The following is an 18247-nucleotide window of genomic DNA, read 5'->3' on the forward strand; positions in this document are numbered from 1 at the left end:
CAAGTATAGCTTTGTGTTGCAGGGAGGGTGCTCAAAGTTCCCCCTGTCTTCATCTGGATTATTCATGTCTTAATAACGGCAATGAAATAAAGATGAACTACAATCAGCCTTCTGCTTAATGCTCTTGTTACAACAGTGTCTGAAATAATTTACTCATCCATTATTCACTGAACAGTATACAGGGACTCCGATGCAGATGGGTCTCAGATGGCAGGAGGAAGACATATTTTAAATAAAATCCGGCTGCGGCCTACATTCAGCAATTCAGTCTACGTTCAGTAGTACAATAGGTCAACACATTTCAGTCTCGATCTTTGTTAATCGCTTCCTTGTTTGTTTAGCGAAAATAGTGGGCCGTCTTAATTCTTGTGTTTCTTGCCATGTCTGACTACTTTTTAGTGGTCACACGTGCAGATCTTAATGAGTACAGCAACCATGAAATATATATATATATGTGTGTGTGTGTGTGTGTGTGTGTGTAAATTTAAATACACATCTGCAAAAAGATCCGCACAGAAAGAAGTGAATTCAGGTCCTCTGGGTTTTATCTCGCATTTAGCGCGCAGAGCCAAAGGGATTTCCCGCCACGCTCCCCTGATCTCCACAAACCAGGATGCAGCTCGTGCTCAAGGTGCCCTAGTAAGACATCAGAGGCAAGAAATGCATAGGTGATTCAATTGATTGTAATCTCAATGAAGCAAACAGTCAACCGGGCTTTCTGGCACCAGGCACCGGAGGCTATAATGGAGGTGGCGTTCAGTGTATATCTGGGTTGGCTCAGCATCGATCCGTGTTCATTAACCCCTGCTGGCTCCTCATCCATCATTCTGACTCCACCGTTTCCATTGTTCCATACACTGAGGGACTGTAGGGGCGATCCTTACCCTCCGTTCTCTTCCTCTGCTGTTATTTGGTTCTTAGTTTGTCGTCTGCCACCTCACAAGCCCCTCGCATTTAACTAATGACAGATAATTGCCGATGTTTTGTCTGAACAGTGAGCAGTTTTTCTTCTCTTTCATGATCTTTGTCTCGGATGATGTCGCAAGAGACTGCTGGAGTTTTTTTTTTTTTACAGGTTTCCAAAGCCCCGTCCGTTCCCATTAACCAGCCCCATTCTACTGCGAGATCAGACAAATCTGTATTCCAGCTTTTTCTTTGTGGGTTTGTTCAGTTTGTGAAAATTTTCTGGGCTAAGTGATTACAATTGACAAGGTACAGCCACTGAGGATTCATGGATTTAGAGTCAACTGGATTAGCATCGATTTTTCATTCACGTAAAGAGACTCGGAAATTCCGCTGCTGCCTCCCAAGCAGGGTTGTGGGTAACAGCCAGAGCTGACAGTGTGGTTGAAGGGACACTGATGTCAAGCAGAACGGTGTAAATGAATAGATGTCAGATCAAACATTGAGCTCCATGGAACTCCATTCACCCAGCTGAGTTCTAATTCTTTTTAACCATTTTTATGTCAGTATTGTGAAATTTTATGTTCTGTTCATTTGAGGGCATGGATCACTGGATTGTTCTGTACCATCTGGACTGCAGCCAGTGTTCCAGTCTCAACCACAACTCATTGACAAACGGCAATTGTGTTATGTTTACCCAACCCAGTATCATGGTAGCTCATGTATGAGTGAGGATATTTAAGATTAAGGGTATGAATTAGCAATTTTTGGTGAAAGTCAGAACAGGTTTTTAACATAATATGATCTATACCTCAATCTTTCCCTCACCTTCCCAACCGGAATCTGAGCTACAGTATTATTTGTGCCCATGCTCAGTGATCACATGGCAGGATGTGCACAATGTCAGGTTAGGAAAATATCCTGGCACTGTTTCACTGCCTGATACAAGAGCAAAATTCGCAGTTCTCATTTTCCATGACTCATGTATAAGAGACGTCTGACTGACATAATGAGCCCGATTTACAGCTTTTTATCGTTATGAGAAAGTGTTTGGTCAGTAAACCATGTTTCTCCTTGAGAGACACTTCAATCAGCCCAATCAGTCCAGAATTAGATACAAGACATCTGGTGAAAACACTGTGTTTTTGCAAAATATCTTACAGAAAAGCAAAATACTGCTGTTTTTTTTTTTCCTATATTGTAGCCCTAACCTGAGTGAATGTTACAGACTACACTGATTGACTGTTTCACAAGGTGAAAATATTTTTTCCCACTTTAGTCTCCATGTACACAAATCCAGAAGATTATATTTTGTGAGAATTTAACTAACTGCAGTGATTCTACGTTGGCTTATCAACTGCCTTTGGTGACCTCCAGTTTGAAGGTATGAAACAGAGATGAAACTTCACAACATTGTTTCACCAACAGCCCTTTAGGTTAAAGAAACAAGCGCTGCTGGAATCAATGTTTCCATGGAAATGAAACCCCTGCTATTGATTTCGGGACAAACGGAAATGTTGTCCTGCAGTAATGTCACAGCAGCACCTTTTCTTGGACCAATCAGAATGTGTACTCACTATCCTTTTCTAATATATAGAGGCATGTGTGCGAATATGCAAATTTTTTCCCAATAACCATCACTGTAACTGCACATGTGCTTATCATTTGGCTTCGGGGCTCTTGCAGAAAGTCCTGACAGCTGAATCATGCTTACAGAATGCTGATTTCGACATTTTCAGGCAGGAAGAGATTTATTTCATTTGATCTTGTCACAGCACAGAGAAGGGTTAACTCCGCCAGAAGTGTTTATTAGCATCAGAGAAAGTGCCTTCTCCGGCTCTCTACCCCTGCCAAGGTGTTCAGTGAGATACAAGCCGACACTGACGAGAGCATGTCAGCGATTAAAACACAAGCCAGCTCCCAGCGCAGCATGGGCAGCCGATGACCTGCGGTAGGCACGCAGGAGAGGGGATATTTTTAAAGTTCTTTACAGCCCTTAGAAGGGTAAAACAAATCTTATAATGTGCAGATACGTAATGTGCATTTTTCAGAAACATCACCAACATGTGAAGCAGGGGATCCCTCCCTGAGCGAGGACCCTTGCATGTGGATTCGTCTGTATGGCATCCAAACTGTGCTGGACACCGTCAGCCATTTTGGTTGCTTTTATGCTTCAATGTATCATTTAACCTGCTGTTACAAAGCTCTTCCCATTCTCGGTTAGCTCGGCTTGCATTTTTACTCTCCGTCTGAGCAGAGAAGAGAATGCACGGCTCCTCGTGGGGAAATTGGGCAGCATGTGTTGTAAACTTTTCATCATGCCTGCTGGTTAATGCATAGGAACAGACTGATTGCATGAATTAAATCCGGCACTCTTCAGACGTCAACTGGCAGATGCATATTAAACTTAATGTTTGGCACCGGCTTCATTGGGGTTCTAAATTGTGCATCAGAGGTTGGTGAGGAATAGTTGTGCAGAAAATTAACCCATATTGAGTGGGTTTAAAATCCCGATGAATTATTGAGACGGGACTTTGAATAATTAAAGTGGACCTTGTAGTCTTTTCACATCAGAGTGGAGGTTCGTCTGATTGCTGTTGTGTTATTTAATCTTGTTATTTCCGTACGAATGCCTCGAAGCCTCCGTGGAGGGGAACGAGTGTTTCTGGTTGGTCAAAGCTGTAACCAACTGAAAGACAATGAATATTTACATTCACACATACAAATTAGGCTGCATCAATCTCTCTGTTCTCTTCTTTTCCCTTGCCGACACACACCGCAAGGTGTCAATTCACTCACAGCCAAAGTCTGCATTGAAACACGCCGTTCATGCCGAACCGGGCGTGCCAAGAGAGAAGCAGAGGGTGCCAGAGTGTTTGCTGTTACTGCCAGCCAACCTTGACTTCAAAGCAGTCAGTTAGAGTGAACTTCCACACACAGAACCAAATAGAGCTGCAGTTATAAAAACAACCCATGGACTTTGCCAGCAGCCCTTCGGCAGGCATCACTCTCTGAGCGTGTCACCAACTCGAGTTTTGGTCCTCTGGTTTGCAGCTCGGGGGCAAACATTGCTTCTGATCACGACTGACCGGGAAGCCTAAGATCAAGGGGCGAGGAATTCTATTTTTCGGGTGGATTTCCCCTTAAATGATAATCCAAGTTATTACAATGTGGCTCGTGCATTTGTAGTTGAAGCCATCATCCCTGTTGGAAATAAAAAACTTTGTACTTGCCAAATAAGTTGCTGGTTGCTGGGAATGTGGTGTCATCGCTAGAACGAGGTTTGATGGAACAAGATGGAACAGTAGCCAGATGATTGAATGGGATGTAAACAAACCTACACATTAAGCAAACTTATGTGGAATAATCATTTTTAAAAAGATATTCTAATGTAATTATGTATAGTGAATACACTGGACAACAGTCCATAGACCAACTTATGGAGTTGTGATCAGTTTTTTTGTGCAGCCTAAGACCTAAGGGTCTACCTGAGCTGCCCTCCAACCTGGCCACAGGAAGGGGTCCTGGTTTCCCCAACAGAGCCATGTAGACTTTTACTGAAGTTGCAACTCCATAAAAGTTCTTAACGTCACTCTTGTTTGACCCCTTTCCTGTGACAATTTTCCACAGTCTCCTTCCCAGGCCTGGCTTCAGGAGAGGGCTAACCTGATTCAAGCATAGCATCTTCGATCACGCATACAAGCTGGTGAAATGGTTTACCTCACCAGGTTGGCTATTGCCTATTCTAAGATAATCAGAAGGATGTTTGAGTCAAATTACTGTTTCTTCAAGTGAAACTCTCTTGGACACCTCTCTGTGGAGGCTCTCTGGGCATGTCCAACTGGGAGGTGAACCTGCTGGAGGCTCTAAGTACCACCTCTGGCCCATGAACACTCATTGTGCTCCAGGAAGAGCTCTTTGATGGATGTATGGATGTATTAATTGATGTATTAAGCAAATAATAAGAATAAATGCGGGCATCTACGCTTCTGCAAACCACTGACATTATGAGACTTCACATTTCTTTATGTTGCAACTTGACAATCATGTTGTTTCGATGCAACAATAATTTTCAAAACATTGGTGAAAGTTTTTCTGTGGTCCGATCAAAAATATCCAGTGGAGTCCCCTTGTTGTTTACAGAAAGGTTTACTGCCAACTTTTCATTCTGGCGACTGGGCTGGGATGAATGAACCAGGTGGTTTTAATCTAACCACTCTTTGTTCCGTTCTTTATCAAACTTCACTTTACTCACATACTGATGTGTACACATCTCAACTATTGCTTTGAATATTATGCCTTTGTAAGTGAGAGAAATGACGGACAGAAAGAGCAAACTAAGAGCCGTTGAACTAAATCAAATGATCCTTTAAGCTTGACATCGACTCAGAACATCCAGTCTATAATGATCCTCTCATGTGGTGCACATAAGGATGTATAGGCGAGGTATTTTCTACTCCACTTTTATCCGTGTCTCCGTGGAAGATTGTGTTTCTGTGCACGAGAACGTACAAGGCTTCACTGTATGCTTGGATTTATGCGCCCAGGAAGACTGAGAAAGTGTGTGTGTGTGTGTGTGTGTGTGTTCCCATCGCCCATGAGGAACAGCCCGGGGGAGGCCAACACACTGTAACAGAGCGAGGCAATGAGCCAGGATCACTGTTGGGATCCATTGGGAAATAACATGTAAAGAGCTGCCTGTCAGTGCGGGGGCGAGCCCAGGGAAATAACCCCGGATTGGTGCGAACCTCTACTGTCTCTCTGATGTTAATTCCGCACACTGGGCTAACACACACATTCGCATGTACAAAAGCTCACATGCCACTGCTTCGTCTGTCACTTTCTCATATCGGTCAAAAATGTGTGGATAACATTTCCGTACCGCACAAACAGCAATCCAATTTTTAGCCCATACGCGGACAGATATTCTCACGCTGCTTTCACATCTCCCGAGTTCCCCCACGGTGCACACACCCTGGAGACACGCAGTGTAGCTCATATGCAGATACACTGACTGACACACTCGTATCTCTTCGCGCAATGTCTCTTTTGCTCTCTCACACACACACACACACTGCCCTCCTGAGGCCCGACTAGTCAAGCAATGACATCTGCCTTTGTAGTGCGGTTGCCTCAAATGCAAAACATGCAACACCAGTGGAACTGTTGCGTAGTTTCTCCGCTGTTCATCATCGCTTGGCGTTGTTACTAAGAGGTGCCCCACAGTGCAAGCAGTGGGTGAGCGGGTGAGCAAATGGCACCATCCAATGGGGTTCTGGTTTCTGTGCCTCTCACATGCAAATGTCGTGCCTCCGGGCAGATTTGATCGAGCATTTTAACTGGAGCAAATCGTGTTAATGATGGCGAGGATGAAGAGCTGATTCTGAAATGGAGGAGGCGGGTAGATGATGCCTCCTTGTGAGAACAACATAGAGAAAGCTCCAGCTACGTAAAAGGTTCATGTCAAGGGCTGTTTTTCCTTGTGAGGAAGGTTGAGACATGAAGTCATGGGGTAATTATTTGAAGAAAACTAGTGATAAAGACGATTGGAATGTATGATCATGATGTTAAAGGATAAAGCTGTTGCTGTCGGATATAGCTTCTCTTGCAGTGCCTCTTGACTTCCATACTGTGAGTAGTAATTTTCCCAAAGAACATTGGTTCTCTCTGAAAATTTAAATAGATAAAAAAAAATGAAAAGTAAATAGATAACTACAAAATTAAGAAGAAATAGCAATGGACAATTAGAAGGCATAAAATGACTATGAGCTGTAAAAGGAATAGGGGACAATAAATAGATAATAATAAGAAAATAAAAGCAAGAAAGGAAAAAAGACATCACACGGGAGGAATGAAAAATAGATACAGATCTCATGTAAACAGTTGCATGTGATACCTGTGTTTCTTTCAGACTGAGATCTGAATGCCTTTGCTATAGTAATTTCATATTTTTCTTATTTCATCTGGTATGAAATAAAAACATCGGAAAAAATGCATTCGTCTCATACAGATGGCTATATGTGGACTGTGTACATTTATCTTTTAAACAGAGTCTAAGTCAGAGCAGGGAAAGAGATCAACAAGTTAACACGTTTTCTTCAGTCATTGATTCATTATTTACCAGTTTCTTTTATTCGCGTAAAAAGTATCAATAAGTATTAAGAAGTTAACATAAAGTGGTATTCAGTGTTTATTTACATTTATTTATTTATTAGCGCATTGATTTTGAGCCTTCTTCCCGTTGTGGCTGCATTTTACATAAATTGAAAAGTGTATTTTGTAAGTGGTTTACAATGATTATTGGTGAGGATAAGTTTAGATGTTGCTTACTGTTTATAACCTATGCCATTTACAACACCAAGATTTAGTTTGTAGGCTAACAAGTTTAGGTTCGTCCAGCGATACATGATTACACATTGTGTCCAATAAACTAACCTTCACTAGATAGTCCTGAGAAACACAATAATATCCAACCAGGATTTTGATTCTGAAACTCAGTGTTCCGCTAATTATTGCTCTCAGTCAATGAGGAAATAAAACAACACGTATGGTTCCAGTGGGAGGAGGGAAAAAATAGCTTGGCACAGTATTTCTTAGAAATATTACTCAAGGTGAAATTAGTAATGCATTTTGATGAGAGTCATTATCAGCTGTGGAATAATATAAATGTTGTGGGCTTGAGTATTTACAGCTGGTGGCAGGCATATGTGATTATGTCTTGAGATGAACTGAGCCCATTTTCATTGTAATGAAGCAGCCTATGCTAACAGTATGCTTACGAGTGTTTTTTGGACAGCAACAGAGTTTGATTGTTTTTGGATGTGTCGACCAAATCAAAATGGACGTTTACAAATACTTACTACTACTATGCGCAACGCATTAGCTTACATACAACTGAACTTTTTTACGTGATGTTATTCTTAAACTGTATACATCTAATTCATGTTAAATGCATGCCTGATGCTTTCATATCACATTCAAAACACTTTGACTGATGCTTTTTTGGGAGCCTAATTTTCCAGTTGGGTCACTGATTAAAGAAAAAGATCCTAGCTTGAGTTCAACCAAACTAAACTAGCTAGTAGTTAGCATAAGACGTTGCTGTTGTGTAGATACCAAAGGCGCCAGCAAAGCGACAAAGTACGTGAAATAAGCGCAGCTGTTTTAATTGAAATTGCAATTCATTTTTGGTTTGTTTTTCATTTAACATACATGTGTAGATGCAATTCACAAAAGCAGGAAGTTGTTGCCGGTGATGGTGTGCTTTAATAGTGTGTTGCCTTCTTTCCTTCTCCCTCACAGATAACAGCATTTGATGAGCTCCAGGCTGACTTCAAGGTGCCGATCGATCAGGGCAATCCCCTCCATGCGGTAGGCTCGCTCTCCCTTCTCATTTTCATTCATACCAGACATTTTCTCTGGACATTCCTTTGGAATCTTATTGTTAATGTGTGGATGGTAATTGTTGGCACATATGGGAAAAACAATTTCAGTGTCTTAGCTGAGGGGCAACACACAGCACAGCACAGCACAGTGGGAGATTCTGTCTCATCTTTCACTCTCTGTATCTCCGTCTCTCCCAGTCCACATTCCTCTACTTTCCCTCTGCTCTCTTTCGCCAGTAATTTTAAATCAAGCAGTTGCCAACATACTCGTTTTGTCCGCCCTCCTCTCCTCACTTCCTGGCTCAAAAGCACTCCTATTACAGGGCTTCAGGCCAAAACATCAAGTATGAATGATTCATCTTTTACGCACAGACCCTTGAATCCAAATATAAATAAAATGCAAGCGACAGGCTACAACCAAGGATAAACATGGACTCTACAGTTGGTTTCTTCCCGAAGACACCAGCCCTGATGCAAGTCATTTGTAACCTTCCACTGAGACTAAACCATCCAAACCATCATGGCTGAAGCTAAGATTTCCAAATAGACTAGACTCACTTGGGGACAAAATGCAGACTATTTGGCTATCTATCTGCACAAACTATTGGCTACTCACTATCACAGGAATCCTCACTCGGTGCCACAATTCAGCTGGAAATCTTGCCAAGGGAAACCCAAGATGTCCTGCATAAAGAGCTCCCATACACTGGGCATTTTTCAGATCTATACTCTATACTATATAATCTATACTCATACTAAATGGGCCATATATGATCTAGAAAAACACAAGGATATACATGTTTGAAGTGTTCCAGATCTTGGCTGTATGACATAAATAGAAAAAATAGGACTTCCTCATTTGCAGTGTTTAATTTACGAGGATATATGTGAAATGTGAAAGAGAAAACTCATCTACAATATATATGAACAATAATTCGTCATTAGGTACCTGGGTACATTAGATGTCATACTTTATACTTGACTTCATTTAAAGGGTTAGGGTTATTTTCTTTTTACTGCGCCATACTGTACATGATAGATATATGATAAGCTTAAATATACACTGTTAAAGATGAGTTTTTGTTTTTTTTCTTGTAAGCTAAATTAAAAGATACAATCAAATAATCAGGTTGCAGATCTGTGTCATGTGTCAGATGTCTATGAACTGTAGTTTTACCCCTCTTGACCCTAACATGGTGTTCAGTTGAATAACTTTTAGAGGTCTCAAGGTGTTAAAGAATCTCGTAATTCACAGAATGGCAACTATTAGAAAAATAACCAAGAAATGCACACAAAGCATGTATCGTACTGTTTCCCTCAGGATTAAAGTAGCTAAATTAGCTCCATCTCAGCTAGCTACAATTGTACAATGTGACTTGTTCACATTGATGCACATTTTTTTCAACCAACCACGCACATTTACTTTTCATACTTGAAGTGCATTTTACTGCTTTTATATCACTTTTACTCAAGCAGCATTACGGATGCAGAGCGTTTACTTGCAACAGTGTATTGCTGTATTGCACTTTTACTTAAAGTGGAACAACTACCCCCTGTGTGTTTATTGGTATTGCTGTTGACACCACTGTCACAAAGACAACATTAGCAACATGACTACCACTAGCAGCCTGACTACTGTTCAATGCAAACAACAGCGGTAAGAATCCCAATTTGACCTTGAAACCATGATATCAGTGCTATGAAAAGGCAGAGGACAACACCAGGTTGTAGGCAGGTATTCTTACTGAATACTTAAGTAGACACAATGCTGGTTTTTGACCATCTCCTGTCTTGGTAGTTAGAGAAAACACATGAGGAAGGGAACATCATGTGAATGCCCGTCTGTTCCCTCTCATTTTACCTCTGTTTTTATCACTTTCCTCTTCCAACTCCTTTGCCTCCTCCATCAGTGGGGTTCTTCGTTTCCTTCCGCTTTATCCATGCGGGCCGCGGGTGATGTTACCGCTTTTATACCACCTTTTTTTCAAGGTGGAGCGGGGGTACTGGGGCCAAATCCAGTGACTCTATGGGCAGGGTCGCCAGCTCATCGCAGGGCCCTTACTGATGGCAGTGGCTGCCACGAAGGTGCCAACTGCACATCAGGAGCAGTGTTGGGGTTGGGGTTCAGCATTTTGCTCAAGGATGCTTTGGCTTGTAACTCAGTCCCACCCTGGGGAGCCAGGGATTCGAACCAGCATCCTTCCGGTCACTAGTCCTCAGCTCTACCCACTGAGCTACAGCCGCCCTGTGTGTGGTTCTTTATTTTCTTTATTGCAGTCTAGATTTTCCACAGCTGTGCCTTTACTACCTGGAGAAAGCAAAACCCTAACGGTTTTGGTTTTTGCAATGGCAGACGTGCTTCCTCTGGGCTGTTTTTTTTCCAGATTGTCTTATTTTTCTGCAGCTGTTACACTGTGCAGTCAGTATTTACTTCGGTTGAAGTTAAAGAAAAAAAGTTTTCCATTGCAAGTTTTAGAAAAAGATCTAAATATGAGCAGCTTAGACAAGCACTGTAGAAAATGTGGATTTGTCTTATGATTGTGCGCTAAAATGTGGGAAGAACCTAAATCACACAGTGCGAGGGGACCTTCAGTGTCACCTCGAGGTGCCGGCAGACTCAGTGTTTCTCACACCCACAGTAAGTGTTGACTTCACTTTATCCCTGATATTATTTAGAGTCTGTTCCAGGCTAATGCAGGGATTTAGGCTGCTAGTGATACCATGCAACCAGTTTGCTGTTTAAAGAGGAACATTTATTTACTTCAGCTTACAGATTATTATGTTTTAACAATAGTCAATTCAAAGGTTAATACACAGGATTATCCATTTATCCACGACTCTCCCAGGCTGTCTGGTAAACAAGTTGGACATGCAGTGAATAAATAGAAGGTGTTCCAGCAGCTCTGCGTTACTGTATTTTTACATGTGAATGCATGCTGGTAAATGTGTGTTACATAAGGCGCAAAGGTAATTCGACAAACTGTAAGTTGCTTTAAGCCTAGGACAGTCCAGCCCCCTCACCCCAATCTCATCTCCTTGTCTCTCTCAAAAGTCCCCAGAGTGAAAAATCTGACACATACATTCTGCTCGGTCGCTCCTCATAATTTGCCGCAGCAGCAATCAGGAGTAATTGTGGAGAAAAATGTACATTAGCGTCGGCCAGCGTGGGGAAGCTGCCCCCGGTGAAGTTGTTTTAGGATGGATTCCAGCCCTCTAAATCCTTTTCCCTCGAGTCTTTTGGGCTTTTACTAACACAGTTGGCTCTTAATAATGCATGGTAGTATAGTACAGCACGGGCTGTTCGTTTGGAGGTGACTTTGACTTAAGAGCTCTGGACTGTATAGCTTCTCTGGAGTATTGACTTCCATACATCCTTGGGGATGAGCGGAAGAAAGACGGGCGAAATAGTGGGAGAAGGAGACGGATCGAGGCAAAAAAAAGTGCAAACTGGGTGAATGAGGAGAGCTCGATAGAGATGGAGGCAGACAGAAAGAGACGGCTGAATGAGGATTTCTTCAGAGGCAAATGAAAAGAATTTTTCAGCTTGAAAGGCATTTTCAACACGCTGAAAACAGTGCATTAGACCAGATTTCCCTGCTCAGTACCACTTTCATATTTTGTCATATTTGCATATCATTATGCAATGCAGAACATATCAAAGACACCAGCAGGGGAATGGGTACAAAAGGTTCCATCTAATTTTCTCTTCCTTTTCCTTTCTTCTCCCGCTCTTCTGTGTTTCTTAAACTCATCCCTCCCCTTTTGCCTCCCGCTTCTTTTATGAAATGCTTCACTGCTGCCCGCTTCCAGATGAAAAAATGCACGCTTTCTCTATCGAATACATCCATTCTCAAAGTTGTAGCTACGTTTGTATGACGGGTTCAAGTTAGTGGCTCCGTTCCCACAAGCCCTGAAAACCTCAGAGAGTTTGTGAATTTTGGAAAACTAATAACCATGGATAGAACCCGAAGTAGCTTACTTTTTATATGGGCAGTGATGGAAATGTTTTTCAAAATATGTGTTTGTTTTTTTATACTTTAAAACAGTCAATAGATTTTCATCAGCACTTGTGCTTGTTTAACAAGTAAGACAGTGACTCCCATGAACCGACACTGTTTATTCCCCATTTATTTTCTGTCCTAAAGTAAGTATCAATAGATGTTTCTGACAGGCCAATATCTGCACATTTGATCGGCCATTCATTGTTTCTGTTGAAGTTTCTGTTACTTACTGTGCTAAGTAGCCTACCTCGCTCTGTCCCCATAGCTTTGAATGTGTTCACATGCTAACTCCTCAGTCAGAAATTACGTGCCTGATGATTTCGCAGTGAGGACTTACGTGACTGCACAAGACAACAGATATATTTTATTTAATGTTTATTTAACAGGGACGATACATGCAACATTGCCACAGAATATGGGAAAATATGATGCACATAAGACATCTAGCTTCAGCTAATTTGCAGTCTTTGTCCCTGGTCAGGCTTTAGAATAGATTAAAATATTCTGAATACAATAAATGCAATTATACAAAGGCAGTGGATAATACAGTGAATAGGTACAAATAAACACAGCTGCAGCTATACATTTCAGATTAAAACACAAGTTAAATTGAGCATTAAACACATACACTTGATTTATCATAAAACAACAAAACAAAATTGAGTCTGAGACCTTTGTCGCTACATCACAGAAAAAACAAGACTGAATGCTGAGGTCAACAAACAGCATTCTGATGTAGCTGTTTTTATTTTCAAGGGGTGTGCAGACTGAGTGGAGGGCAGTGGATATGGCATCCTCTGGATCTTTTGGTTCTGAAAGCATGCTGGTGAGGTTGGAAAGGATGAAGCACCATTCAGTCTGCAAGGATGCAGATAGATTCACTTGAACAAGAACATATGTACACATCCAACCACACGGAACATTTAGTTCTGGTTCTGTGTTGTTACAGTTGAATTGTACAACGTAAGGAACCCACTTGTAACTTTGGCCTTTATTACATTTCACTTTGTGCCGGCAGTTCAAATTTCAATCACACCGTTTCACTCAAGTGACATCTTGTTCTGAATAAAATGTGAAAGTCTCAGCCTCAATTTTTCCATCTCCTCCCTGCCTTTCTAACCCAGCAGGTTGATGGCTTCAGCCCGAATACAGTAACCAGCCATATTTCTTCTTCCCACTCTCATGTCACACACTACCAGAAATGATCTATATGACCTGTCTCTCAGCTCTCTCACTAGCTGTGGCATAACGTCTCCCACCCAGCTTTCCTTCCTTCCCCTCTTTCTGTCGCCATCTCTCTTTCTTGAAACCAGGCAGTCTAATTAGCAGTGTCTGACAGCTCGCTCCCTCGGGGAGGAACCTCACATTGTGCAGACCCTTCACACTCACACACACACACACATATATATACACACACACACACACACACACACACACACACACACACATAGATGCAATCTCTCTGTTCTTTCTGTCAAATTTGCATTAAACTATGTAAAACTTTCTTAACTTTCTTTCTTCCTCTCTTTCCATGCACGCACAAACACACACGCGCATGCACAACACACACACACACACACACACACACACACACACACACACACACACACACACACACTATACTGGCAAGTTTTAGTGTGACAATGCAGTATAGTGGATAATGTCAGTTGTTCTTGTGCTCAGAAATGTAGCTGATTTGAAGTAAAGTAGGGCTGCTGTTGCTGGAGGAGCTGATGCTCTGGTTGTTGATGTTCCAAAAGCCCTTTGATAGTTTGATAGTTCATTCATTTCATGGATGTGTTTCGATGTGTACTACATTCCTATGTGTGGTTGCCTGCTTGTTGGAAATCCTTTTATTCTGAGGGATTAAATCACCACTTTAATTACATTGTTGTATACATCTTATTTATTTTAATTTTTTGGTTTATTTTAACAGGGACAGTGTACATTAATTAAACATTCCTGTAAATGCAGCAGAGTTAGCCAGAAGGCTATTGTCCTTTTTTATGACATGTTTACTGCTGCGCTAATGTAGTGACGCCATGGTGGTTAAAGCTCTTCTGTGACCTTTGTTAAATAAACTGAAGATGTGTCATGTCAAGCTACTGTTAGTACGTGCATAAGCCTATAAGTGAAACATACAGTCTGAGGTATATATTTACACCCAGCTTGAAGACAGTGTGGATATCACTTTTAATTAGCTGTGGCAAAGTGCGGTACACCCAGATTAACTTGTGATATAACTTTACCAGAGAACCAGTGGACCAGCATGCCAGTAGCATAACAGCATAGATTTGTCTTTGAACAAACTGATCAAAACAATTGACACTTACTGCTGAATTAATCACATGTGCTTGGATGTGCATTTTGACTTTCATTCAAACTGATATTCCAACTCTCAGCTCTTTAATTTTAACTGCTCTCTCTCTCTCTCTTCTTCTCTTCTTCAGTATTTGTTGAATGACTTCACTTCACTACAACTTTATCCCTCAGTATTTGTATTATGCTTTATTTCACCTGTAAACATATTCATCTACATATCAACTTTACTTGAAAGATGTGTTCAGTAAAAGTTAGCACTCTAAGGCTATATAGTTGTTATTGTTGTTTTCTCCTTATTGGTAATGTACAGGCATAATACGAATTGCCTGTACCTTTGTAGTTTAAATATGTATGCAACAGAAGTAGATAAGACAGGCCCAGAGCTTTTTCAAATCTACTGTAAAACAGTGTTCCTTTTGTAGCACATTGTAAAAAAGATGGGGGGATAAAATCTGCAGTCCTAGTTTGCTGCAGAAGTGCTTTCTAAAGTTTGTCTGAAGCTAATACGAGGCAACAGCACTGTCAGTTAGAGTGGGTATCTTTGTCCTAGCAGTCTCTTTAAGGTTTGTTTTTCTGTCTCGGCAACAAACCAACACATGCCAGGCTGTATCCCAGTGGAAACACGGAAAGGTAATTACATACCAGTGTTCAATACTTCACGAGATGCCTACCTCATATTCAGTCTGACAGATGGACTGAGTTTGGACATGGAGTTTGTCCTCCATCTCATATATCAACACTTTCTTATGCCCAACATGTCAAATAGGCAGCTTAGTCGGTGGCCTTAGCCTCCAAACTATGACACTCTATCAACCCCTCTAGAGTCAGTTTTGGATGTGAAGGGCTCCAAGGTCAATACTACGTCATATGCTAGATCCGGTTAGACTTTCAAAATAAAGCTTGCTGACAAATAATTTGGATATAATGACATAGTATGAGTTTTGGACTGTAATTTACATTGTTGACCATTTTAGGCACCAAATTACTTGCTTAGTTCAGGAAGAGATCACGCTTTGGGTTAAAATGACAACAATCAGTCATGAATTGGATATGTAACATAGCTCACAGCATGCAATATAAATGATATGTGTCATGTATGCACATTAACTGACTTTTTAAAAATTGCTTTTGAAAGTGACTTTTGGTCACTAATGGGATGTGAACCCCAGTCTCTGGAGGGGAAACCCACTGTATGACCCATCGAAACCCCCCAACTTGGACTGTTCTTTTTTATACTAGTGCAGTTGAGGTGGTGCATCAGGAAGTGATGTTTGAGGAGTACCTACAGTTCTAAACTTAGAAGAGTAAGGCCCTTTAAGAAGAAGTTTGAATGGAAAGTGTCTCTTCACAGCACCAAAAAGTCTCAAATGAGGGAGCTATTGTAATAAGTTGCATCAAACATCCACTTTTATTTAACCTCCTCAGTTGCACAATACATGGAATTTGAGGATGAGGACTGTTTTCAAGACAGTTATGCAACATAAGTTGATGGTACAGTTACTTGTTTTGAATAAACTGTGGGAATGTAATGTCTCATTATTGTAACCAAGCTAGCAAGCTTGACAATAAGCTTCCATGTGGTATGTTCTATCCTGAGGACAAAGTACTGAGCAGTAAATAGCACAGTGCAGAAAAATAACAATAAAAGCTCTGAGTCTGTAATGACTAAGTGTATTCCTGGGCAGTACAAGCATAGTCCTTGTCATAGTTTTTCCACTGAGCAACCCCTCTGGACAGTTATTTCAGGCTAAAGAGACCTATCTATTTGAATGGGGGGAGAGACAGAACTTCACTTTGAATGGTTACAGGGCCAGAACAACTGTATGTATAGAATTTCCAAAACTTTTTTTTTTTTTTGGGTAAAAATGGCTAAAAGAATTGATTACTTTGCATCAAAATAAGGATAGAAAATGATTTTATTATACTGACACTACGCATGCTCAGCGTCTTACAGCACCGACTTCTTATACAGCTCAATCCAGAGTGCTGTGAAGTGACGCCGAGCTCACCCCCACCACAACAATTAAAGAAAGAGTTCAATGTCTAACGTTCAGATAACCTCACCTTTCTTGGTAAACCTGTGCATTAGCTCAATGTCCTCCTCTTCAGTGCTTATTAGAAGTCTGTCTACATCCACACCCACACGATTTACTGATCCATCTCTCCCTGTTCAGCTGTTATGAAAGTAGACGATTGTTTTTTTTTTTGGGGGGGGGGTAGATACCATATGTCTTACACAACCGCCGTCTCTGGCATTACAGACTGTTCTTTAAAAAAATACTTCTGGGGGTCTCTGACGGTTAAATCAAATCAAATCAATTTTATTTATATAGCCCAAAATCACAATCACATTGCCTCAGTGGGCTTCACAATCTGTACAGTGAACGACATCCTCAGTCCTTAGACCCTCGATTCGAGTGAGGAAAAACTTCACATGTTGATGGAAAAAAAAACCTTTTAACAGGGTAAAAAAAACAATGGAAGAAACCTCAGGAAGAGCCACAGAGGAGGGATCCCTCTTCCAGGACGGACAGACATGCAATAGATGTTGCGTGTACAGAAAAGTGCAACAATTCACAGTTTACAAGTTACATCAACAGAAAATCTGATACAAGTGGGTAGCCTGGTGCACCAGGTTAGCTCCAACAGCAGTCACTGCAACAAGCCTCCAGCGCCGCCTATTTCATGAGGACGTGTTAATTCACTTTTTTCTCCGGAGATGAGGTGCAAACAAACTGTGAAAAAACACACTCGCATCCACGTCTGCACACACACCGTAATGCATGTTAATACTCCGTTCTACGCACTATAAAGCACCTGTTGTCCGTCTCCTGATTTCACACATTTTAATCCCTCACATGCAGACACACACAAACACACATGCCCTATGATGAGAATATGTTTCAGTTTTCTTTGTTTTTTGTCCCCCCCCCATGATACCGTGCTCGTGGGTGGATGCACACCTACGCCGCTTTTCCACCAAAATTAGCGGGCTGAGTTGACAACAACCCGGGTCTACTGTAGAGCCAACTGACCCCGGGTTTAAATGTGTTTACACATTCCCATTAAACACAAAAGCCCGATCTTAGCAGGTTTAAGTGGGATTTTTGAACAGTGTAAAAGGGGCATTACAGGACATATTGCACACTGTTTTATAATGAAAGGACACAGCTGTAGCCAGGAGCACTGATACTATCATCAGAATCTGGAATCAGACTGATAACTGAGGGAGGAGATGAAGGAGAGCGAGTCTGGCTCAAATGTTTTATGAATGTAAATTCCAGGAGCCCTTTCGTTATCATACCACGCAGGACACAAGCACGAGTGATGACAGCTTCCGCGGCGTCTTCACACCGTTTAAGCGCTCCTCTCTACCCATCACCCGCCCGTATCACTCCATCTCCCTCGCTGCGCCACGCCTGTCTCCCCCGCTTAAGTTCAAGCTTTACTTGAGTCAAAGGGGGGAAATTTTGTTTCACAGCTTTTAAACACGCTTTGCACTGGTGGAACATTAACATCGTGACCACCCTCTTCCACTTCATCGTTTGGGGGTTTCGTCGTCCAATCATGCTGACAGGATTCCACTTCCTGTAAATGAGAATTTGCTTTTAATTGGTCTGCCTGGTAAAATACAGG

At 41.5% G+C, this 18247-nt stretch overlaps 1 protein-coding gene across 1 annotated transcript in view; it reads left to right on the forward strand.

Moving 5' to 3' along the window:
• cnih3 (cornichon family AMPA receptor auxiliary protein 3) overlaps positions 1-18247 on the forward strand; it is a 96681-nt gene that overhangs the window by 8872 nt on the left and 69562 nt on the right. The window contains 1 exon segment of the mRNA XM_030405838.1: positions 8206-8274. Within this exon segment, the coding sequence (XP_030261698.1) occupies positions 8206-8274 (69 nt within the window).

Source organism: Sparus aurata, chromosome 22 (assembly GCF_900880675.1).
Source record: "Sparus aurata chromosome 22, fSpaAur1.1, whole genome shotgun sequence".
In the NCBI taxonomy this organism is placed as follows: Eukaryota; Metazoa; Chordata; class Actinopteri; order Spariformes; family Sparidae; genus Sparus; species Sparus aurata.